Here is a 25,040-nt window from a genome sequence, read left to right as displayed (position 1 = left end):
AAAGGTGGTTTTACCTGTCCCAGGATCTACCGCTTTAAAAGAACCGGCTGATCGTAAAATTGACACTATGCTCAAATCCATATACACTGCTTCAGGAGTGGCGTTTACTAGAGGACTTGGATAGAAGTGACATGTTTTTATGTAACATACAGGATTATGCAGGTTTCATGGTGGAGTCCATGAAGGACCTGGGTACGCTGAATGCAAGAATATCTTCTATGGCCGTCTCAGCTCGCAGGGGATTCTGGCTACGCCAATGGTCTGCAGACGCGGAATCCAGGAGAAGTGTGGAGAACCTACCCTTCACAGATCAGACTTTATTTGGGGGAAGTGTTGGATGCGTGGATTTTCACGGCAACCGCGGGTAAGTCACCCTTTCTTCTTTCAGCTACGCCTTCTACGAAGAAATCCTTTTCTTCATCTACATCGCAGTCTTTTCGGACTGCTAAGACGAAAAAATCCACTTTATAGGTGGTCGGGCAAAATCCAAGAAGCCTGCAACTGCAGGTTCCCAGGACCAGAAGCCTGCTTCTGGTTTCTCAAAATCCTCAACATGACGGTGGTCTGCACAGCCTGGAGAACGGGCCGGTGGGGGTGAGACTTGAACGTTTCAGCCACGTCTGGGTGTTGTCTAGCCTGGATCCAGGATATTGTGTCCCATGGATACAGACTGGAGTTTCAAGACCTCCCGCCTCACCGATTCTTCCAATCAGGCTTGCCAGCTTTACTGACAGAAAGGGCTATCCTTTTGGAAGCCATCCAAAAATTGGAAAGGTCAGCGGTCATTGTTTCAGTTCCACCTCATATGCAACACGGGGGTTACTATTCAAACCTTTTCGTGGTACCGAAACCGGATGGGTCGGTCAGACCGATTTTGAACTTGAAATCATTAAATCCTTACCTGAGGTAGTTCAAATTCAAATTGGAGTCTCTGATAGCGGTGATCTCAGGTCTGGAGGAGGGCGAGTTTCTGGTATCCCTGGATATCAAGGATGCGTACCTCCACATTCCGATTTGGCTGCCGCATCAGGCTTAGCTCAGATTTTCACTGTTAGACAGTCACTATCAGTTCCAGGCACTGCCATTCGGTCTCTCCACGGCACCGAGGGTGTTCACCAAGGTGATGGCAAAGATGATGGTTCTACCGGTGGAGAAAGCGTTGGTGATACAATCTATGGTCCGGGATATCCTGAAGTCCTCCCGGGTATTGGTTCGTCAGTGCATTCGCCTTCTGGGGAAGATGGTTGCCTCCTACGAGGCTCTACAGTACGGAAGGTTTCATGCTCTGTCCTTCCAACTGGATCTCCTAGACAAGTGGCCGGGATCTCATCTGCACATGCACCAGAGGATACGTCTGTTGCCGAAAGCAAGGATTTCACTCCTCTGGTGGCTGCAAATGCCACACTTTCTGGAGGGCCGCAGGTCCGGGGTTCCGAACTGGATCCTTCTAACCACGGATGCAAGTCTCGGGGGTTCGAGCGCAGTCACTCAAGGGGAAACCTTCCAAGGAAGGTGGTCAAGTCTGGAATCCATTCTTCCAATAAATATTCTGGAACTAAGAGTCGTGTACTACTGTGCCTTTGCGGTCACAATCGCAGCACGCCGCACACCCCTACCAATAGCCTGAAGGTGATAAGAGTGGGGAGTACAAACCTTGTGCTCTTTGCTGCACCTCTTGGTGCAGCAAAACACAGGGGCGGTATACGGGTTCCTCCTGGGGGGATCTGCTATAGCCCCCCTGTGTACACTGGCAGCGGTAGTGGAAACTTACACTTCTGTGATCTTTGTGGAGACTTTGCCAGTATAAATATCTATGAAGCTCTGGCGCCATTACAGGGGCGGAGCTTCCTCAGAGCGGGACCAGCAGCATTTTGGTGACTTTCTCTGCTTACAGCTGCAGCAGCAGGCACACACAGCTCCTCCAGACACTCAGGCTATGCAGAAAAACTGGTACAGGGGTGTAGCAAAGGGGGACAGCTATTATTGCACACAATCTGTGTCCTGAAAAGGACTGAAACTTCGGTGTTACACTGTGATATAACAGCTTGCAGTCTCGCTGAGGCAGTTTAGCTTGGGTGTGCTGTTCCCTTCTCTCGGTCTCCCTCTCGCATACAGTAAGGGCAGGCTTGCTTTTATATGTGTATAAGATTTGTTTACTGTAAACATTATAAAACACCAATTATGCAGTGTATGTCACACCAGATTCTCCCCCTCTACATCTGGTTCCATATAAAGTGAACAATGCAGCCAGTCCTCGTAACTCAGTGAGGGCGCTTGGGGGGGGGGGGGGGTCAAGAGCCTTCCTGGCTAGATGCATGATGTCCGATATATCACCTCAGCTCACTGCTAATACTCAGAAAACTCAACAACTGCAGTAGGCCGTTGCAGACCTATTTGATGCTAGATGCTCCACAGCCTCCCCTCTCTAGACCAGGACCACAAAAGGAGGGGGAGGAATTGGATCCTGTTACTGCGGATTCCCCTTCTACACAGGGTATTGAGCCCCTTATTCTTGCTATACAGGACATATTAAAACTCCCTCTAGAGGACGCTGCAGCACAGCAGTTGTTTTTTTTAACACAGAATAAACTCAGTGTCACTTTCCATGATTCTGCAGAGCTGGATGACCTGTTTAAGTTAGCCTGGAAAAATCCAGATAAGAAATATCAAGTGACAAAACTGTTTCTCTAACGTCCTAGTGGATGCTGGGAACTCCGAAAGGACCATGGGGAATAGCGGCTCCGCAGGAGTCTGGGCACAACTAAAAGAACTACCTGGTGTGCACTGGCTCCTCCCACTATGACCCTCCTCCAAGCCTCAGTTAGATTTTTGTGCCCGGCCGAGCTGGATGCACACTAGGGGCTCTCCTGAGCTCTTAGAAAGAAAGTATATTTTAGGTTTTTTATTTTACAGTGAGACCTGCTGGCAACAGGTTCACTGCAACGAGGGACTAAGGGGAGAAGAAGCGAACCTACCTACTTGCAGTTAGCTTGGGCTTCTTAGGCTACTGGACACAATTAGCTCCAGAGGGATCGACCGCATGGAACTGGCCTTGGTGTTCGTTCCCGGAGCCGCGCCGCCGTCCCCCTTACAGAGCCAGAAGCAAGAAGAAGTCCGGAAAATCGGCGGCATGAAGACTTCTGTCTTCACCAAGGTAGCGCACAGCACTGCAGCTGTGCGCCATTGCTCCTCATACACACTTCACACTCCGGTCACTGAGGGTGCAGGGCGCTGGGGGGGGCGCCCTGAGCAGCAATAAAAACACCTTGGCTGGCAAAACAATCACAATATATAGCCCCAGAGGCTATATATGTGATAATTACCCCTGCCAGAATCCTTAAAAAAGTGGGAGAAAAGTCTGCGAAAAAGGGGCGGAGCTATCTCCCTCAGCACACTGGCGCCATTTCTCCCTCACAGCTCCGCTGGAAGGAAGCTCCCTGGCTCTCCCCTGCAGTCTACACTACAGAAAGGGTAAAAAAAGAGAGGGGGGGCACTAAATTTAGGCGCAGTAAATATTATAGCAGCTATAGGGGACATAATTCAGTTAGTCCCTGCATTATATAGTGCTCTGGTGTGTGCTGGCATACTCTCTGTCTCCCCAAAGGGCTTCTGTGGGGTCCTGTCCTCTGTTAGAGCATTCCCGGTGTGTGTGCGGTGTGTCGGTACGGCTGTGTCGACATGTTTGATGAGGAAAATTATGTGGAGGCGGAGCAGATGCCTATAGAAGTGATGTCACCCCCTGCGGGGCAGACACCTGAGTGGATGGTTTTATGGAAGGAATTGCGTGCAAGTGTCGATTCCTTACACACAAAATTTGACGACATGCCAAATGCGGGACAGCCGGCTTCTCAGCTCGTGCCTGCCCAGGTGTCTCAAAGGCCATCAGGGGCTCTAAAACGCCCGCTACCTCAGATGGCAGACGCAGATGTCGACACGGATACTGATACCAGTGTCGACGACGATGAGTCTAATCTAATGTCCACTAGGGCCATTCGTTGCATGATTGAGGCAATGAAAGAGGTGTTACACATTTCGGATATAAACCCAGGTACCACTAAAAAGGGTATTATGTTTGGGGAGAAAAAACTACCCGTAGTTTTTCCCCCATCTGAAGAATTAAATGAAGTGTGTGAAGAAGCGTGGGCTTTCCCCAATAAAAGATTGGTAATCTCAAAAAAATTACTAATGGCGTTCCCTTTCCCGTCAGAGGATAGGGCACGTTGGGAAACACCTCCTAGGGTGGATAAAGCGCTCACACGTTTGTCTAAAAAGGTGGCACTTCCGTCTCCGGATACGGCCGCCCTGAAGGAGCCTGCGGATAGAAAGCAGGAGGCGATCCTGAAGTCTGTATATACACACTCAGGCATTATACTTAGACCAGCTATTGCGTCACCATGGATGTGCAGTGCTGCCGCTGCATGGTCATATTCCCTGTCAGAAAATATTGACACCCTAGACAGGGACACTATTCTGCTAACCATAGAGCATATAAAAGACTCAGTCTTATACATGAGAGATGCACAGAGGGAGATCTGCCGGCTGGCATCTAAAATAAGTGCATTGTCCATTTCTGCTAGGAGAGGCTTATGGGCTCGGCAGTGGACAGGGGATGCAGATTCCAAAAGGCACATGGAAGTTTTGCCTTATAAGGGTGAGGAGTTATTCGGGGATGGTCTCTCGGACCTAGTTTCCACAGCAACAGCTGGGAAGTCAGCATTTTTACCCCATGTTCCCTCACAGCCTAAGAAAGCGCAGTTTTATCAGGTACAGTCCTTTCGGACCCAGTAAAACAGGCGAGGAAAAGGCGGGTCTTTTCTGTCCAGCGGCAGAGGTGTAGGGGAAAAAGGCTGCAACAAACAGCAGGTTCCCAGGAGCAAAAGTCCTCCCCCGCTTCTTCCAAGTCCGCCGCATGACGGTGGGGCTCCACAGGCGGAGCCAGGTACTGTGGGGGGCCGCATCAAAAATTTCAGCGATCAGTGGGCTCGCTCACAGGTGGATCCCTGGATCTTTCAAGTAGTATCTCAGGGGTACAAGCTGGAATTCGAGGCGTCTCCCCCTCGCCGTTTCCTCAAATCTGCCTTGCCAACAACTCCCTCGGGCAGGGAGGCTGTGCTAGAGGCAATTCACAAGCTGTATTCCCAGCAGGTGATAGTCAAGGTGCCCCTACTTCAACAAGGACGGGGTTACTATTCCACACTGTTTGTGGTACCGAAACCGGACGGTTCGGTGAGACCCATTTTAAATTTGAAATCCTTGAACACATACATAAAAAAATTCAAGTTCAAGATGGAATCGCTCAGGGCGGTTATTGCAATCCTGGACGAGGGGGATTACATGGTATCCCTGGACATCAAGGATGCTTACCTGCATGTCCCCATTTATCATCCTCACCAGGAGTACCTCAGATTTGCTGTACAGAATTGCCATTACCAATTCCAGACGCTGCCGTTTGGACTGTCCACGGCACCGAGGGTGTTTACCAAGGTAATGGCGGAAATGATGATACTCCTTCGAAAAAAGGGAGTTTTAATTATCCCGTACTTGGACAATCTCCTAATAAAGGCGAGATCCAGGGAGCAGTTGTTGGTAGGTGTAGCACTATCTCAAGAGGTGCTACACCAGCACGGTTGGATTCTGAATATTCCAAAGTCACAGCTGGTTCCGACGACACGTCTACTGTTCCTGGGAATGATTCTGGACACAGTCCAGAAAAAAGTGTTTCTCCCGGAGGAGAAAGCCAAGGAGCTGTCATCTCTAGTCAGAGACCTCCTGAAACCAAAACAGGTGTCTGTGCATTACTGCACGCGAGTCCTGGGAAAGATGGTGGCTTCTTACGAAGCAATTCCTTTCGGCAGGTTCCATGCCAGAATCTTTCAGTGGGACCTGTTGGACCAATGGTCCGAATCGCATCTTCAGATGCATCGGCTAATAACCCTGTCTCCAAGAACCAGGGTGTCTCTGCTGTGGTGGCTGCAGAGTGCTCATCTTCTAGAGGGCCGCAGATTCGGCATACAGGACTGGGTCCTGGTGACCACGGATGCCAGCCTTCGAGGCTGGGGGGCAGTCACACAGGGAAGAAACTTCCAAGGACTATGGTCGAGTCAGGAGACTTCCTTACACATAAATATTCTAGAACTAAGGGCCATTTACAATGCCCTAAGTCAGGCAAAACCCCTGCTTCTACACCAGCCGGTACTGATCCAGTCAGACAACATCACGGCGGTCGCCCATGTAAACCGACAGGGCGGCACAAGAAGCAGGACGGCAATGGCAGAAGCCACAAGGATTCTCCGATGGGCGGAAAATCACGTACTAGCACTGTTAGCAGTGTTCATTCCGGGAGTGGACAACTGGGAAGCAGACTTCTTCAGCAGGCACGACCTCCACCCGGGAGAGTGATGACTTCATCCAGAAGTCTTCACACTGATTGTAAATCGTTGGGAACGGCCACAGGTGGACATGATGGCGTCCCGCCTAAACAAAAAACTAGAGAGATATTGCGCCAGGTCACGGGACCCTCAGGCGGTAGCGGTGGACGCTGTAGTGACACCGTGGGTGTACCAGTCAGTTTATATGTTCCCTCCTCTGCCTCTCATACCAAAGGTACTGAGAATAATAAGAAAACGAGGAGTAAGGACAATACTCGTGGTTCCGGATTGGCCAACAAGAGCGTGTTACCCGGAACTTCAAGAGATGATCTCAGAGGACCCATGGCCTCTGCCGCTCAGACAGGACCTGCTGCAGTAGGGGCCCGGTCTATTCCAAGACTTACCGCGGCTGCGTTTGACGGCATGGCGGTTGAACGCCGGATCCTAAAGGAAAAGGGCATTCCGGAGGATGTCATTCCTACGCTGATTAAAGCCAGGAAAGATGTAACTGTAAAACATTATCACCGCATATGGCGAAAATATGTTGCTTGGTGTGAGGCCAATAAGGCCCCAACAGAGGAATTTCAGCTGGGTCGATTTCTGCACTTCCTACAGGCAGGAGTGACTATGGGCCTAAAATTAGGCTCCATTAAGGTACAGATATCGGCTCTGTCGATTTTCTTCCAAAAAGAACTAGCTTCACTACCTGAAGTTCAGACATTTGTAAAAGGAGTGCTGCATATTCAGCCCCCTTTTGTGCATCCAGTGGCACCCTGGGATCTCAACGTGGTGTTTAATTTCCTAAAATCACATTGGTTTGAGCCACTAAAGACCGTGGATCTAAAATATATCTCGCGTGGAAAGTGGTCATGTTATTGGCCTTGGCTTCGGCCAGGCGTGTATCAGAATTGGCGGCTTTGTCATATAAAAGCCCTTATCTGATTTTCCATATGGATAGGGCAGAATTGAGGACTCGTCCCCAGTTTCTCCCTAAGGTGGTATCTGCTTTTCACTTGAACCAACCTATTGTGGTGCCTGCGGCTACTAGCGACTTGGAGGATTCCAAGTTACTGGACGTAGTCAGGGCCTTGAAAATTTATGTTTCCAGGACGGCTGGAGTCAGGAAAACTGACTCGCTATTTATCCTGTATGCACCCAATAAACTGGGTGCTCCTGCTTCTGAGCAGACTATTGCTCGCTGGATTTGTAGCACAATTCAGCTGGCGCATTCTGCGGCTGGACTGCCGCATCCTAAATCAGTTAAAGCCCATTCTACAAGGAAGGTGGGCTCATCTTGGGCGGCTGCCCGAGGGGTCTCGGCTTTACAACTTTGCCGAGCTGCTACTTGGTCAGGGGCAAACACGTTTGCAAAATTCTACAAATTTGATACCCTGGCTGAGGAGGACCTTGAGTTCTCTCATTCGGTGCTGCAGAGTCATCCGCACTCTCCCGCCCGTTTGGGAGCTTTGGTATAATCCCCATGGTCCTTTCGGAGTTCCCAGCATCCACTAGGACGTTAGAGAAAATAAGATTTTACTCACCGGTAAATCTATTTCTCGTAGTCCGTAGTGGATGCTGGGCGCCCATCCCAAGTGCGGTTTGTCTGCAATAATTGTACATAGTTATTGTTCACTAAAGGGTTATTGTTATGAGCCATCTGTTGAGAGGCTCAGTTATGTTTCATACTGTTAATTGGATATGGTATCACGAGTTATACGGTGTGAATGGTCTGGCTGGTATGAGTCTTACCCGGGATTCAAAATCCTTCCTTATTGTGTCAGCTCTTCCGGGCACAGTATCCTAACTGAGGCTTGGAGGAGGGTCATAGTGGGAGGAGCCAGTGCACACCAGGTAGTCTAAAAGCTTTCTTTTAGTTGTGACCAGACTCCTGCGGAGCCGCTATTCCCCATGGTCCTTTCGGAGTTCCCCACATCCACTACGGACTACGAGAAATAGATTTACCGGTGAGTAAAATCTTATTTTTTGCACACTTTCCCATTTGCTCCTGAAGGCAGGAAAATCTGGGAAGAACCCCCGGCTGTAGATGTATCAGTCTTCCGCCTCTCTAAAAAGGCGGTACTGCCAGCTTCGGGCTCCTTTACCATAAAGGACCCTGGGATTAGAGACTACACTGAAGTTTGTCTACATAGCGGCTGGTATATCACAAAGACCGGTCATGGCGGGTTGCTGTATGACTCATGCCATTCATACATGGGCTACTCCAATTCAAGAGGGCCACTCGGGGGGATATGTCCCTGGTCACTACGGTGACTCTCCTAAAACATATTCAAGACACTGCACGCGTACTGTGTGACTCTCTCAAGGAGATAGGCAATATTAATGTTAGGACCACAGCTATGGCAGTGTTGGCGCGCAGAGCTTTGTGGTTGCGTCAGTGGATAGCGGACGCAGAGTCCAAGCGCAGTGTAGAGTCTCTTCCTTTTTCAGGGGATTAGCTTTTCTGGGTGAATTTCTAAAGTTACTGCGGGGAAATCCACGTTTCTCTGCTCTGGGGCCCCGCCGGCTAGACGTTCCTACCCGGGGCCGTCTGCCCAGTCCATTCGGTCTAGCAGATTTAGATCTAGTGTCAGAGGTGCCTCCAATGCGGCTAGAGGTACCGTCGGTAAGACAAGAGAACCAGCATATGCAGGTTCTCGGGACCAGAGCACCAGTTTAGCTTCCACTAAGGCCTCAGCATGACTGTGCCCACCCATCCCGAGGGGATCTCGAGGTGGGAGCTCGGCTGCGTCACTTCAGCCGCATCTGGGAAAGATTCTGCCAGGATACCTGGGTAAGGGACCTCATTTCTCAGGGCTATAAGCTGGAGTTCGACGGCGCTCTACCCCAATGATTTTTCAAATCAAGCTTACCAGCTTTGGAGGATACGTGTGTTACGCTGCAACATGCCATCCTAAAATTGGTCCAGTCCCAAGTCATTGTTCCAGTGCCACTGCAACAGGGAAAGGGTTACTACTCCAACATGTTCGTAGTACCAAAACCGGATGGTTCGGTAAGGCCCATTTTGAATCTCAAATCCTTGAACCCTTACCTAAAAGGTTTTTAAGTTCAAGTTGGAATCCTTGCGAGCAGTGATTGCGGGCCTGGAAGAACGGTCTACCTGGATATAAAGGACGCCTATCTTCATATCCCGATTTGGTGACCTCACCAGGCTTACCTGAGGCTTGACCTTCTGGACGATCACTACTAGTTCCAGGCACTACCCTTCGGCCTGTCCACAGCTCCAAGGGTGTTTACGAAGGTGATGACGGAGATGATGTTCCAACTCTGGGTCCAGGGGGTCAATATTTATCTCTTAATAAAAGCCAGATCTAGGGAGCTTTTATTGCTCCATATAGACCACACTATCCAACGTCTGTTAATTTGAGGATCCACCCATGGTGACAGAAGTCCCACCTGCTGAGTTGGCTCCTGTTCCTAGGAATGTTGCTGGATACTGTGGGCCAGAAAGTGTTTCTCCCAGAGGACAAAGCGAGAACACTCCAGGAGATGGTCTGCATGGTTCTACGGCCTACTCGTATATCCATCCATCTTTGTATAAGATTGTTGGGGAAAATGTTAGCCTCATACGAGGTGATCCAGTATGGAAGGTTCCATGCCAAAAAATTTCAATTGGATCTCCTGAACAAGTGGTCCGTATCGCTTCAGATGCACCAGATAATATGGCTGTCACCTCAGACCAGGATTTCCCTTCTGTGGTGGCTGCAGTCATTAAATCTACTGGAAGGTCAAAGTTTCGGGATTCAGGATTGGATCCTCCTCATGACAGATGCGAGTCGGAGAGGAAGGGAAGCTGTCACCCACTGGGCTCAGTTCCATGGCAGGTGTTCAGCCCAAGAAGCCCTCCTTCTGATCATGATTATGGAACTTCGGGCGAACTACAATGCCCTGCTTCAGGCCTCTCCTCTACTCCGGGATCATGCGATCCAAGTTCAGTCAGACAACGCCACGGCAGTGGCGTTCATAAATCTGCAAGGAGGAACGAAAAGCAGGGCCTGCATGCGAGAGGTGTCAGATACTCCTGTGGGCAGAGAGAAATGCAAGAGCACTGTCTGCAATCTTCATTCTGGGAGTAGACAACTGGGAAGCGGACTTCCGAAGTCGTCACGATCTCTGGCCATCAGGTGTTTCAGCAGATCACTGACTGGTGGAGGTGCCCACAAATCGACATGATGACTTCTAGACTCAATAAGAAGCTTCGCTGGTATTTCTCACGAACCAGGGACCCTCAGGCTAGGGTTGTAGATGCACTGACGTCGCCTTGGCCTTACTGGCTGGTCTACCTGTTTCCTCTGATTCCATTGCTGCCAAGGGTGCTAAAGCGAATCAGGAATCAGAGTCCAGGTAATTCTGATTGCCCCATATTGTCCTCGGAGGGCGTGGTACGCAGATCTTCAGGACATGTCCGTAGAAAACCCTTTCCAAAAAAAAGAGATCTTCTTCAACAAGGACCGTTCGTCTACCCGGACTACCGGCGACTTCGTTTGACGACATGGAGGTTGAGCAGAACATCCTAGCTCACAATGACCTTTCCAAACAGGTTATTGCTGCCATGGTTCAGGCAAGGAAACCTGTGACGTCAAAACACCATCATATCTGGAGAAGAGATTGTCTCTTGGTGCGAGGAACGCACTTATCCGCCTGCAGAGTTCCACTTAGGACGTTTCCTGCAGGCTGGTGTGGATAAGGGCTTACGTCTGGGTTCCATTAAGGTCCAGATTTCAGCTCTCTCAATTTTCTTCCAGAAGAAATTGGCAAGTGTTGCCAGAACTTCAGACCTTCTTGCAAGGTTTACTTCACATACAACCTCCTTTTGTGTCGCCCACTGCACCCTTGTATTTGAGTGTGTAGTGTTGGAATTTCTACAGTCCTTCTGGTTTGAACCTCTGATGACAGTAGAAGACAAGTACCTTACGTGGAAGATGGTGATGTTGTTGCCTCTGGCTTCTGCTAGGCGTGTTTCAGAATTGGGGGCCCTATCGTGTAAAAGTTCCTATTTGGTCTTTTACGAGGACAGAGTGGAGCTCAGGACTAGGCAGCAGTTCCTGTCAAAGGTCGCCTCTGCGTTCCACTTAAATCAGCCTATTGTGGTTCCGTCAAGTTCTGGCACTTCTGTCCCTCTGGAGTTCTGGCACTTCTGTCCCTCTGGAGGCATTGGATGCTGTGTGAGCCTTGAAGATCTTTATCAAGAGGACGGCTCGGATCAGAAAGATGGGTTCCTTGTTTGTGCTATATGATGCACAGAAAGAGTTGCTCTGCTTCTAAACAGTCCATTGCTCGTTTGCTTAGGCTTACTATCCAACAGGCCTATGTGTCGGCAGTCTTGCCTGTTCCACAGTCTCTGAAGGCCCACTCTACAAGATTAGTGGGGTCTTCCTGGGCGGCTGCTCGTGGAGTCTCGGCCTTGCAAATATTCCGAGCTGCTACCTGGTCGGGGAAGAACACCTTTGATGTTCTACAGGTTTAATACCCTGGCCAAAGAGGATTCCCAGTTTGGACAGGCGGTGCTGCAGACGTCTCCGCACATTCCTGACTGTTTGGGATGTTCCCATCGTACTAATTCCCCAATATCCCTTATGGATGCTAGAGAAAATAGGATTATAATTAGCTACTGGTAAATCCTTTTCTCGTAGTCCATAAGGGATATGGGTGGTCATTCTGAGTTGTTCGCTCGTTGCCGTTTTTCGCAACGCAGCGATTAGTTGGGAAATGCGCATGTGCATGGTACGCAGCGTGCATGCGCTAAGTAATTTAACACAAAACTTGGTAGATTTACACAAGCACGAGCAACGTTTTTTCATCGATCGAGTGATTGTAGTGTGATTGACAGGAAGTGGGTGTTTCTGGGCGGTAACTGTCCATTTTCAGGGAGTGTGCTATAAAACGCAGGCGTGCCAGGTAAAAACGCAGGAGTGGCTGGAGAAACGGGGGAGTGGTTGGACGAACGCAGGGCGTGTTTGTGACGTCAAACCAGGAACTGAACGGACTGAGGTGATCGCAATCTAGGAGTAGGTCTGGAGCTACTCAGAAACTGCAAGGAATTATTTAGTAGCAGTTCTGCTAATCTTTCGTTCGCTATTCTGCTAAGCTAAGATACACTCCCAGAGGGCGGCGGCCTAGCGTTTGCAGTGCTGCTAAAAGCAGCTAGCGAGCGAACAACTCTGAATGACCACCCTTGGGCGCCCGCCTCAGTGCGTTGACTTTTCTGCAGGTTTTCTCTTATATGGTTACCTGTTCAGCTGTTGCTGTTTTTGTTACCAGCAGTTGCTGGTCGTTTTGTTATTGGTGTGCTGGTGTGTGAATCTCACCATTCATTATGTTCCTTCTCTCAAGTATGTTCATTCTCCTTCGGGCACTATTTTACCTATAACTGCCTGTGGGAGGGGGCATAGAGGGGAGGAGCCAGCACACCCAGTTGAAGAAATTTAAAGTGCACTGGCTCCTTTTGGACTCCGTCTATACCCCTTTCATACTAATTCCCCAATATCCCTTATGGACTGCGAGAAAAGGATTTACCGGTAGGTAATTAAAATCCTATTTTTTTTTTTACTTGTTACTTGCGCATCTCGAAGACACCTGTCAAGTTGATCCCAAAGGAGTTCAGTTGGATTGCAGTCAGGACTCTGAGGTGGCCAAACTATGGGTGCCATTCTGATCTGATCGCTGGGCTGATAATTTTGCTGTTCTGCGTTCAGATAGTTGCCGCCTCCGGGGGAGGGGTGGGGTGGGGGTGGGAGTGTATATTCGCCGTGCAACTGTGCGATGCTGTGTGTACGCCGAGCTGCTAAAATCTTCTTCGTGCAGTCTCTGCGCAGCCCAGGACTTACTCCTATAGTGTGATAACATCGGGCTGATCAGGCCCGGAGCTGCCGTCTGACACCCTCACTGAATACACTTGGGCATGCCTGCGTTTTTCCGAACACTTCCAGTAAACTGTCAGTTACCACCCACAATCTGCTTCCTCCTGTCAATCACCTTGCAATCACCCGTGCAAATGGAATTTTCGCACCATCCCATCGCTGACCAATTAGGTGGGTGATGGAAAGGATGGAATGTTGTGGTAGTGTTTGGAGTCCATGATTCCTTCGATGTTTACAAAGTCATCAACAGCACCACTTTCAAAACCATACCAGACTGTAATAGAACCTTCGCTATGCTTGACTGTGGGCTGAATGCAAGCAGGAAGCATGCACTTGCCTGACGCACGACGAATGAACTTGCGCCTCTTGGATCCACACACCTCAAATTTCTATTCTTCTATGAAAAGAACCTTCTTCCACTGACCAGTTGTCCAGCTCCTGTACTTTTTAGCCAACAGTAGCATCTTTTTATGGCCTAATCAGTGTTTTTCTGGCTGCAACACATCCCTTCTAGCCACCGGCTACAAGGCGACTTGACACTTTAGCGATGGAGACTGTTTTTCTTCCTCATTTCCGTCAGAACAGCTGTTTGGAATCTGACCCATGGGCATTCATGTACACTGTTCATGAGAAACCTTCTCTAGATAAGCAATTTCATGCAAACTATGCCCTGCATTTCTCAAAGTGACTATGGCAGATCACTTTTTTGATTGATTACTCCTTCCTGGGATGCACTCACAAGGCTCTTATTGGAATTCTTCCACTGTCTATGTTTTGACATAGCTGTTTCAAATCCGCACTGGACATGTATCTGATATCACTACGAGCACCTCGAACCTTGCGGCCATAATTTGTTTATTTTCAGGGATCAGAAATTATCCGGGTGTTACATACCGCCAATATTACCTCAGGAAGAGGGACCTTTGTACATGGCGCAGCTGAGCGCAAGAAATTAGGGGTCATGGGTACATGTGAATTTTTTTCAGTTTTTATTTACAGTTTCTTATATGGCGCAGCATATTCCATTGTGCTTTACAATTGGAATCAACAGTGATAAAACAAACTGGGTAATAACAGACAGACATAGAGGTAGGACGGCCCTGCTCGCAAGCTTACAATCTATAGGGAAGTAGGAAATAGCCTATGCTTGTGTATCCTTCCTATCTATAGCATAGCAGTCACCAGATTGTAAAGACAGTCGTTATGGGATGTAATTAGATATGAATGCTTCTGAAGGTTATATGGGCGCTTCAGGAATTTTATAGGCTCACCTGAATAGGTGAGTTTTCAGGGAACGCTTGAAAGTTTGGAAACTAGAGGAGGGTCTTATTGTGCGTGGGAGGACATTTTATAGGGTGGGAGCGGCCCTGCAATTGTGAATGGGAGTGAGTGATCTGTGCAGATGAGAAATGCAGATCTTGTGCAGAACGGAGAGGTCAAGTTCGGAGATATTTTGAGATAAGAGAAGAGATATGTTAGTGTAGTTTGGTTAATAGCTTTATATAAGAGAATAAGTATTTTATACTATATGCAGTATAATATGGGCATCCAATGGAGGGACTGAGAAGATCAGCAGATGATGAACGTCTTACTAGGAAGATTAGCCTCGCAGCTGAATTCATAATGGATTGTATTGGTGAGAGTCTTTTCTTGGGAAGACCAGTAAGGAGACTATTGCAATAATCCAGGGGTGGGCAATTATTTCTGCCGGGGTAGTCACTTAACACTTTCCAGTGATTATTCGAGGGCCGCACACTCAAAATATTCCTCTTTTTATTTATATAGTGGCATTTTTCTGCTGCAACTCCAGAACCCCCCACCCATGTATGATAAAAATAAATATATATATATATATATATATATATATATATAAATAATAAAATAAAATGAAAAACTGCTGAAAACAAAGAAACCGCATCCAGTATATTAGCAACTTCTCTCCCTATCTCTCCCTCATTGGACACACTTAGCAGCTCCCCCTCCCACACCCTGCATACTTGGCACTGGCAGACTTATGGTAGCATTGACAATCCACAGCCACAGACAGTGCGCCGCTCCCCCACTGCAGACAGTGCAGCTTCATTTAAATCTTCCGGGTCCGAGTGCTGCCGTTTGTTCCACCCCCAACTCCGAGTCTCCGCCCAATGCCTGATGTCTACCTGGTCCTTCTGTCCACTGGACTCCATCCAGTACACCCGGCTGCACACAGTGAGTGACCTGTTCTCTCCACACTCAATGGTGGCCGCGGCTTGAAGCTATTGTAGCGCAATGACAAGCAGCCGGTCGGGCCGCTTGTCATTGCTCAGTGGTGGGAGGCAGCGGGCCAGGAAGGACGGCCCGCGGGCCGTTGTTTTCCCACCTCTGCAATAATCATTGCTGGAGATGAGTGCATGGATTAGAGTTTTTGCAGTGTCTTGTGTAAGATAAGGATGGATTTTGGATATGATTTTTTTTTTTTTTTTAAATGCATGCAACATGATTTAGAGACGGGATTTAATGTGTGGAATGAAGGACAGTTCAGAGTCAAGGATAACACACCTAGGCAGCGAGCTTGTGAGGTTGGGTGGATTGTCGCCTTGTCAACAGTTATGGAGATATGAGGATAGCAACTACTCTTGGCTGGCAGGAATATAATTAATTTCTTTTTGGAAATGTTGAGTTTGAGGTGTCATTCAGTGACACCAATACAGATGGTGATAAATCTGGGGAGGCTAGGTAGATTTGAGTATCATCAGCGTACAAATGATAAAGAATCCGAAGGAGTTGATTAGTTTACCAAGAGATGAGGTATAGATTGAAAAAAGCAGAGGATCGAAGACTGAGCCTTGCTGTACTCCAACTGATAGAGGTAGCAAAGAGGATGTGAAATCAGAGAAGAGAACACTGAAAGAGCAATTAGATAGGTAGGATGAGAACCAAGCGAGGACTGTGGGGGTGACTCAGACCTGATCGCACGCTAGCTTTTTTTCGCTGCGCTGCAATCAGGTCAGAACTGCACATGCGTATGCATCAATGTGCAGGCGCGTCGCTCGGGTACAAAGCGGATCGTTGCTATGCGATGGGTTTTATGAAGAATCCATTTGCACAGGCGATCGCAAGGAGATTGACAGGAAGAGGGCATTTCTGGGTGGCAACTGACCGTTTTCTGGGAATGGTTGGAATTACGCAGGCGTGTCCAAGCGTTTGCAGGGCAGGTGTCTGACGTCAATTCCGGTCTCGGACAGGTTGAAGTGATCGCAGTGGCTGAGTAAGTCCTGGGCTACTCAGAAACTGCAAAAAAAAAATTTTGTACCGCTCGGCTGCACATGCGTTTGCACACTTGCACAGTTAAAATACAATCCCCTGTAGGCGGCGACTATCTGATCGCAGCGCTGCAAAAAACTGCTAGCGAGCAATCAGGTCTGAATTAGGCCCAGTGTCCTGAAGACCTAGGGATTTTAGTGTTTGTATGAGTAGAAGGTGAGTAATGGCCTTTCAATCTAGCAGTGACCAGATCGTTCATTACTTTGGTCAATGCTGTCTCTGTGGCGTGTTGGGCACGAAAGCGTGACTGAAGTGGGTTCAATAAGTTGTGGTAGTTAGTGTGTGAGACGAGTGTAGGCAAGTCTCTCAAGTAGCTCAGAGAGACGGAGCTGATAGATGGAACAGTAATTAGAGTGTGGAATTATGCACTTGCGAGTCACGGCAGTTGGCCTAATTTCTGTGCAAAACAAACATACAGTGTCAAGTTAATCATTTACAAAGAAATCGAGGATTGTGGGAGTGTATTAAAGTTAGTAAAGCTGTAGTTTATACTAGTTTGCTTTCCTAATACAGTCTGATTTTAACATATACTGTAACTGTTACAAATGTACCGGAAATCTTAAGCAAATTATGTTCACCAAAATACCAACTGGAGAGTGTTTCAAAGAAAGTGCTTGTCCAGTCACCACCAAACCCCCCTTGCTGGTGCTAGGTGCATTACCATATCCGTTCTTATGTGAGAATGTCTCAAGAGTAATTTGTTTCCAAGGGGGGTATTCAATTGTTTTGTCGCGCCCGATCTCCCATCTGTTCAATTGTTCCTTTCTATCGCACCCATTAGAGTCTGGTTTAGGTGCGCAAAGTACCTAAACCCGACTAAACGAATGGGAGCATGAAAAGTTCAGTTTGGGCGCCCAAATGGGTCTCTCTACGTGCATTTCAGTTCGACCCAAATGTCAACGCCTTCTAAAGCAAAATACCGTGTACATTCCATTATAAAAGCATTCCTTATACATTTTATACATCTACAGCCAGACTTTGAGTAATAAATATAACATGTTAAAACACATAATGTATTTACAGTACGTGGTTCCTAGCGGCAATTCATACATTTAAAAAAATGGCACTGCTACATGAGTTTTAACTCCTTCAGTGGCGCGTTTGCCTTTTTATCATGTGGGCTGGGTCTCTGGCCACAGACCCTATAAAAGCACCATGCTGTAGATGGGGTTATACAGGTCCTCTCCAAGGTGACTTTTTATATTTGTATGTCACAGTTTGGGGTATGTATTACTTTTAGAGTACAAAAAAATAGATTTTTTTTTTTTTTTTTTTTTAAAGCTTACTGCAGAGTTATTATATTAACATCCATACACCTACTGTTAAGCGCTTGTCTGTTTCTTGGAAAAGTTAAGTAAAAAGACTCCCTGTTCATTTCCGTATTATCTGCACGAGAGGTTCTCAAATGTGGTCTTCCAGGCACCCCAATGGTCCATGTTTGAAGTATGTCCATGGCTCAGCACAGATGTATAAATCAAATTGACTGAGGCACTAATTAAGTCACCTGTGGCCAAGCAAGGATATACTTAAAACCTGGACTGCTGGGGTGCCTTGAGGACTGCGTTTGAGAACCTCTGCTCTATATTATGGGCTATAATAAACATTTTTGTATCCATCATCCGTGCCACACACAACTGTTCTGATTTCATATCTCATGTATAACCTTTGTCTTCCTTTTAGGGTGGTGGCATTTAATGCTCATAAACCTGACAAAAAGAAGAAAAAGTTGTATAAGGATTCTTTGTCCCTTGCTGCAATGCTTCGGAAATTTCAGAAGGAGAAAGATGCATTGCAGAAAAATGAAAGCAGGCAAGAGTTACCTACTGTAACAGTAGTCTCTGCTCTTCCAAAACCGAACCCAGCTCCTGTTGCCAATGATTACTCTGATCTTACTCTTGGAAATGACCCAGTTCTTGCTATCTTTGGTGGTGGTAGCGAGCGGGAGCTTCTTCAAGAAGCAGAATGTGCACTAGAAATGCTTGGGGACTTTGATTTTGATAAACTTTTGGACTCTGCATCCAATGACAGTCCTGTAGCGTCTGAACCAGGGGAGAATGGCAGTGTTGGTCAGTCAACAAATCTATCCCAAGTGCAAATACTAAAACAAGTGCCCCCTCTTCCTGAGGGTCTACCAGCAAAGCTGGAAAAACGTATTGAGGATTTGCAAGTGGTATGTATGCAGACCAGCTGATTGGCTCTACCTATAGATTTTTCTCTCTGTATGTGTTTTGTTTCATTCTTTTTCTTTTATTTCTCAAAGGCGGCAAAAATGTTTGATGAGGAAGGTCGAAAAAAATTCTTCACTCAAGAGATGAATAACATTTTGTTAGAGTAAGTAAAATGTTTATTACTGTTCTTCATTAAAACTGTAATTTCTTTATCAATTGTATATTTTTGACGCATACATGTTTGATAGAAATAAAAGCACCACCATTACAGAAAGCTTCCATACTTAGTTATTCTTTGGGAATAGGCCGTCTATTTTGTAGAATGTAGTTGACCATTGAAATTAAGGGTACTTAAAATTGGTTTAAAAAAAAAGAGCAAACACAAAATGGTAAGAATTCCAGGAATAAATTACTTTCTTCATAACCTGGCACCCAGAATGCACCAGATATCTGCAAAGTGCCCACAAACTGCCAAGCGACTTCCTCCATTTCAAACTTCTGCATTCAACCTACAGTATCACCCCCTCCCTCTCTAAACCTTTTTATTTCAAAAACCTTCTCTTCCCAGTCATCTCTTTGCCACTTTCAACTTCCTTCTCTACCCTTGACTTTGCCAACCACTTCACATTTCTCTATCGTCCTAGTGGATGCTGGGGTTCCTGAAAGGACCATGGGGAATAGCGGCTCCGCAGGAGACAGGGCACAAAAAGTAAAGCTTTAGGATCAGGTGGTGTGCACTGGCTCCTCCCCCTATGACCCTCCTCCAAGCCTCAGTTAGATTTTTGTGCCCGGCCGAGAAGGGTGCAATCTAGGTGGCTCTCCTAAAGAGCTGCTTAGAAAAGTTTAGCTTAGGTTTTTTATTTTACAGTGAGTCCTGCTGGCAACAGGATCACTGCAACGAGGGACTTAGGGGAGAAGAAGTGAACTCACCTGCGTGCAGGATGGATTGGCTTCTTTGGCTACTGGACATTAGCTCCAGAGGGACGATCACAGGTACAGCCTGGATGGTCACCGGAGCCTCGCCGCCGGCCCCCTTGCAAATGCTGAAACAAGAAGAGGTCCAGAATCGGCGGCATGAAGACTCCTCAGTCTTCTTAAGGTAGCGCACAGCACTGCAGCTGTGCGCCATTTCCTCTCAGCACACTTCACACGGCAGTCACTGAGGGTGCAGGGCGCTGGAAGGGGGGCGCCCTGGGAGGCAATGAAAACCTATTTTTGGCTAAAAATACCTCACATATAGCCTCCGGGGGCTATATGGAGATATTTAACCCCTGCCAGAATCCGTTAAGAGCGGGAGACGAGGCCGCCGAAAAAGGGGCGGGGCCTATCTCCTCAGCACACAGCGCCATTTTCCCTCACAGAAAGGCTGGAGGGAAGGCTCCCAGGCTCTCCCCTGCACTGCACTACAGAAACAGGGTTAAAACAGAGAGGGGGGGCACTAATTTGGCGTTAGAAATATATAAAAAAGATGCTATAAGGGAAAACACTTATATAAGGTTGTCCCTATATAATTATAGCGTTTTTGGTGTGTGCTGACAAACTCTCCCTCTGTCTCTCCAAAGGGCTAGTAGGTCCTGTCCTCTATCAGAGCATTCCCTGTGTGTGTGCTGTGTGTCGGTACGTGTGTGTCGACATGTATGAGGACGATGTTGGTGAGGAGGCGGAGCAATTGCCTGTAATGGTGATGTCACTCTCTAGGGAGTCGACACCGGAATGGATGGCTTATTTAGGGAATTACGTGATAATGTCAACACGCGGCAAGGTCGGTTGACGACATGAGACGGCCGACAAACAATTAGTACCGGTCCAGACGTCTCAAAAACACCGTCAGGGGTTTTAAAACGCCCGTTTACTTTAGTCGGTCGACACAGACACAGACAGGGACACTGAATCCAGTGTCGACGGTGAATAAACAAACGTATTCCTTATTAGGGCCACACGTTAAGGGCAATGAAGGAGGTGTTACATATTTCTGATACTACAAGTACCACAAAAGAGGGTATTATGTGGGATGTGAAAAAACTACCGTAGTTTTTCCTGAATCAGATAAATTAAATGAAGTGTGTGATGATGCGTGGGTTCCCCCCGATAGAAAATATGGGCGGTATACCCTTTCCCGCCAGAAGTTAGGGCGCGTTGGGAAACACCCCTTAGGGTGGATAAGGCGCTCACACGCTTATCAGAACAAGTGGCGGTACCGTCTATAGATAGGGCCGTCCTCAAGGAGCCAGCTGACAGGAGGCTGGAAAATATCATAAAAAGTATATACACACATACTGGTGTTATACTGCGACCAGCGATCGCCTCAGCCTGGATGTGCAGAGCTGGGGTGGCTTGGTCGGATTCCCTGACTAAAAATATTGATACCCTTGACAGGGACAGTATTTTATTGACTATAGAGCATTTAAAGGATGCATTTCTATATATGCGAGATGCACAGAGGGATATTTGCACTCTGGCATCAAGAGTAAGTGCGATGTCCATATCTGCCAGAAGATGTTTATGGACACGACAGTGGTCAGGTGATGCAGATTCCAAACGGCACAAAGGTGTATTGCCGTATAAAGGAAGAGGAGTTATTTGGGGTCGGTCCATCGGACCTGGTGGCCACGGCAACTGCTGGAAAATCCACCGTTTTTACCCTAAGTCACATCTCTGCAGAAAAAGACACCGTCTTTTCAGCTTCAGTCCTTTCGTCCCTATAAGAGTCATATCTGCCCAGGGATAGAGGAAAGGGAAGAAGACTGCAGCAGGCAGCCCATTCCCAGGAACAGAAGCGTTCCACCGCTTCTGACAAGCTCTCAGCATGACGCTGAGACCGTACAGGACCCCTGGATCCTACAAGTAGTATCCCAGGGGTACAGATTGGAATGTCGAGACGTTTCCCCTGCGCCGGCTCCTGAAGTCTGCTTTACCAAGGTCTCCCTCCGACAAGGAGGCAGTATGGGAAAAAATTCACGAGCTGTATTCCCAGCAGGTGATAATTAAATTACCCCTCCTACAACAAGAAAAGGGGTATTATTCCACACTATATTGTGGTACTGAAGCCAGAAGGCTAGGTGAGACCTATTCTAAATCTTAAAACATTTGAACACTTACAAAGGTTCAAATCAAGATGGAGTCACTCAGAGCAGTGAAAACGAACCGGGAAGAAGGGGACTATATGGTGTCCCGAGACATCAGGGATGCTTACCTCCATGTCCCAAATTTGCCCTTATCACTAAGGGTACCTCAGGTTCGTGGTACAGAACTGTCACTATCAGTTTCAGACGCTGCCGTTTGGATTGTCCACGGCACCCCGGGTCTTTACCAAGGTAATGGCCGAAATGATGGTTCTTCTTCGAAGAAAAGGCGTCTTAATTATCCCTTACTTGGACGATCTCCTGATAAGGGCAAAGTCCAGGGAACAGTTGGAGGTCGGAGTAGCACTATCTCGGATACTGTTACAACAGCAGGGGTGGATTCTAAATATTCCAAAATCGCAGCTGATCCCGACAACAAGTCTCCTGTGCTTAGGGATGATTCTGGACACAGTCCAGAAAAAGGTGTTTCTCCCGGAAGAGAAAGCCAGGGAGTTATCCGAGCTAGTCAGGAACCTCCTAAAATCAGTGCATCATTGCACAAGGGCCATGGTAAAAAAATGGTGACTTCCTTCGAAGCAATTCCAGTCGGCAGATTTCATGCAAGAACTTTTCAGTGGGATCTGCTGGACAAATGGTCCGGATCGCATCTTCAGATGCATCAGCGGATAACACTATATCCAAGGACAAGGGTGTCTCTCCTGTGGTGGTTACAGAGTGCTCATCTTCTAGAGGGCCGCAGATTCGGCATTCAGTTTTGGATGTTGGTGACCACGGAGGCCAGCCCGAGAGGCTGGGGAGCAGTCACACAAGGAAAAAATTTCCAGGGAGTGTGATCAAGTCTGGAGACTTTTCTCCACATAAATATAGCTAAGGGTAAATTTATAATGCTCTAAGCTTAGCAAGACCTCTGCTTCAAGGTCAGCCGGTATTGATCCAGTGGGATAAAACATCACGGCAGTCGCCCACGTAAATAGACAGGGCGGCACAAGAAGCAGGAGGGCAGTGGCAAAAACTGCAAGGACTTTTCGCTGGGCGGAAAATCATGTGATAGCACTGTCAGCAGTGTTTCATTCCGGGAATGGAAACTGGGAAGCAGACTTCCTCAGTAGGCACGACCTCCACCCGGCAGAGTGGGAACTTCATGGGGAAGTTTTCCACATGATTGTAAACCGTTGGGAATTACCAAAGGTGGACATGATGGCGTCCCGTCTGAACAAATAACGGGACAGGTATTGCGCCAGGTTAAGAGACCCTCAGGCAATAGCTGTGGACGTTCTGGTAACACCGTGGGTGTACCAGTCGGTGTATGTGTTCCATCCTCTGCTTTTCATACCTAAGGTACTGAGAATTATAAGACGTAGAGGAGTAAGAACTATACTCATGGCTCCGGATTGGCCAAGAAGGACTTGGTACCCGGAACTTCAAGAGATGCTCACAGAGGACTTATGGCCTCTGCCGCTAAGAAGGGACTTGTTTCAGCAAGTACCATGTCTGTTCCAAGACTTACCGCAGCTGCGTTTGACGGCATGGCGGTGGAACGCCGGATCCTAAGGGAAAAGGCATTCAGGAAGAGGTCATTCCTACCCTGGTCAAAGCCAGAAAGGAGGTGACCGCACAACATTATCACCACATGTGGCGAAAATATGTTGCGTGGTGTGAGGCCAGGAAGGCCCCACGAAGAAATTTCAACTCGGTCGATTCCTGCATTTCCTGCAAACAGGAGTGTCTATGGGCCTCAAATTGGGGTCCATTAAGGTTCAAATTTCGGCCCTGTCGATTTTTCTTCTAGAAAGAATTGGCTTCAGTTCCTGAAGTCCAGAAGTTTGTCAAGGGAGTATTGCATATACAACCCCCTTTTGTGCCTCCAGTGGCACTGTGGGATCTCAACGTAGTTCTGGGATTCCTCAAAACACATTGGTTTAAAACCAGTCAAATCTGTGGATTTGAAGCATCTCACATGAAAAGTGAACATGCTCTTGGACCTGGCCTGGACCAGGCGAGTGTCAAATTGGTGGTTTTTTTCTCAAAAAAGCCCATATCTGTTTGTCCATTCGGACAGGGCAGAGCTGCGGACTCGTCCCCAGTTCTCTCCCTAAGGTGGTGTCAGTGTTTCACCTGAACCAGCTTATTGTGGTGTCTTGCGCCTACTACGGACTTGGAGGACTCCAAGTTGCTAGATGTGGTCAGGGCCCTGAAAATATAGGTTCCAGGACGGCTGGAGTCAGGAAAACTGACTTGCTGTTATCCTGTATGCACCCAACAAACTGGGTGCTCTTGCTTCTAAGCAGACTTTTGCTAGTTGGATGTGTAATACAATTCAGCTTGCACATTCTGTGGCAGGCCTGCCACAGCCAAAATATGTAAATGCCCATTCCACAAGGAAGGTGGGCTCATCTTGGGCGGCTGCCCGAGGGGTCTCGGCTTTACAACTTTGCCGAGCGGCTATTTAGTCAGGGGCAAACACGTTTGTAAAATCCTACAAATTTGATAACCTGGCTAAGGAGGACCTGGAGTTCTCTCATTCGGTGCTGCAGAGTCATCCGCACTCTCCCGCCCGTTTGGGAGCTTTGGTATAATCCCCATGGTCCTTTCAGGAACCCCAGCATCCACTAGGACGATAGAGAAAATAAGAATTTACTTACCGATAATTCTATTTCTCGGAGTCCGTAGTGGATGCTGGGCGCCCATCCCAAGTGCGGATTATCTGCAATACTTGTACATAGTTACAAAAATCGGGTTATTATTGTTGTGAGCCATCTTTCAGAGGCTCCGCTGTTATCATACTGTTAACTGGGTTCAGATCACAGGTTGTACAGTGTGATTGGTGTGGCTGGTATGAGTCTTACCCGGGATTCATAAATCCTTCCTTATTGTGTACGCTCGTCCGGGCACAGTATCCTAACTGAGGCTTGGAGGAGGGTCATAGGGGGAGGAGCCAGTGCACACCACCTGATCCTAAAGCTTTACTTTTTGTGCCCTGTCTCCTGCGGAGCCGCTATTCCCCATGGTCCTTTCAGGAACCCCAGCATCCACTACGGACTCCGAGAAATAGAATTATCGGTAAGTAAATTCTTATTTTAAAATTGATCCCATTCGTCATGACATCCTATTACATCAGTGCCTTCAGCACTTCATCCCGTCATTTACGAGACCACCCCTTCCTATCAATCTCACCAACTGACATTTTTACTGCCCTTTATTTGGAGATTAAGTCATGGTCCTCATCCAGTCCTTCCACCT

At 47.7% G+C, this 25,040-nt stretch overlaps 1 protein-coding gene across 3 annotated transcripts in view; it reads left to right on the top strand.

The window, feature by feature from the left end:
- The window catches only part of UBN2 (ubinuclein 2), a 363,995-nt gene that overhangs the window by 77,804 nt on the left and 261,151 nt on the right, over positions 1-25,040 (top strand). For all 3 annotated transcript variants that reach the window (XM_063940410.1, XM_063940409.1, XM_063940411.1), the window contains 2 exons: positions 18,230-18,719; positions 18,810-18,880. In XM_063940410.1, coding sequence (XP_063796480.1) covers positions 18,230-18,719; positions 18,810-18,880 — 561 coding nt within the window. The remainder of the gene's footprint in view (positions 1-18,229; positions 18,720-18,809; positions 18,881-25,040) is intronic.

This window comes from Pseudophryne corroboree, chromosome 9, assembly GCF_028390025.1.
Source record: "Pseudophryne corroboree isolate aPseCor3 chromosome 9, aPseCor3.hap2, whole genome shotgun sequence".
Lineage (NCBI taxonomy): Eukaryota > Metazoa > Chordata > Amphibia > Anura > Myobatrachidae > Pseudophryne > Pseudophryne corroboree.
This window is presented reverse-complemented; position numbering and strand designations above follow the sequence as displayed.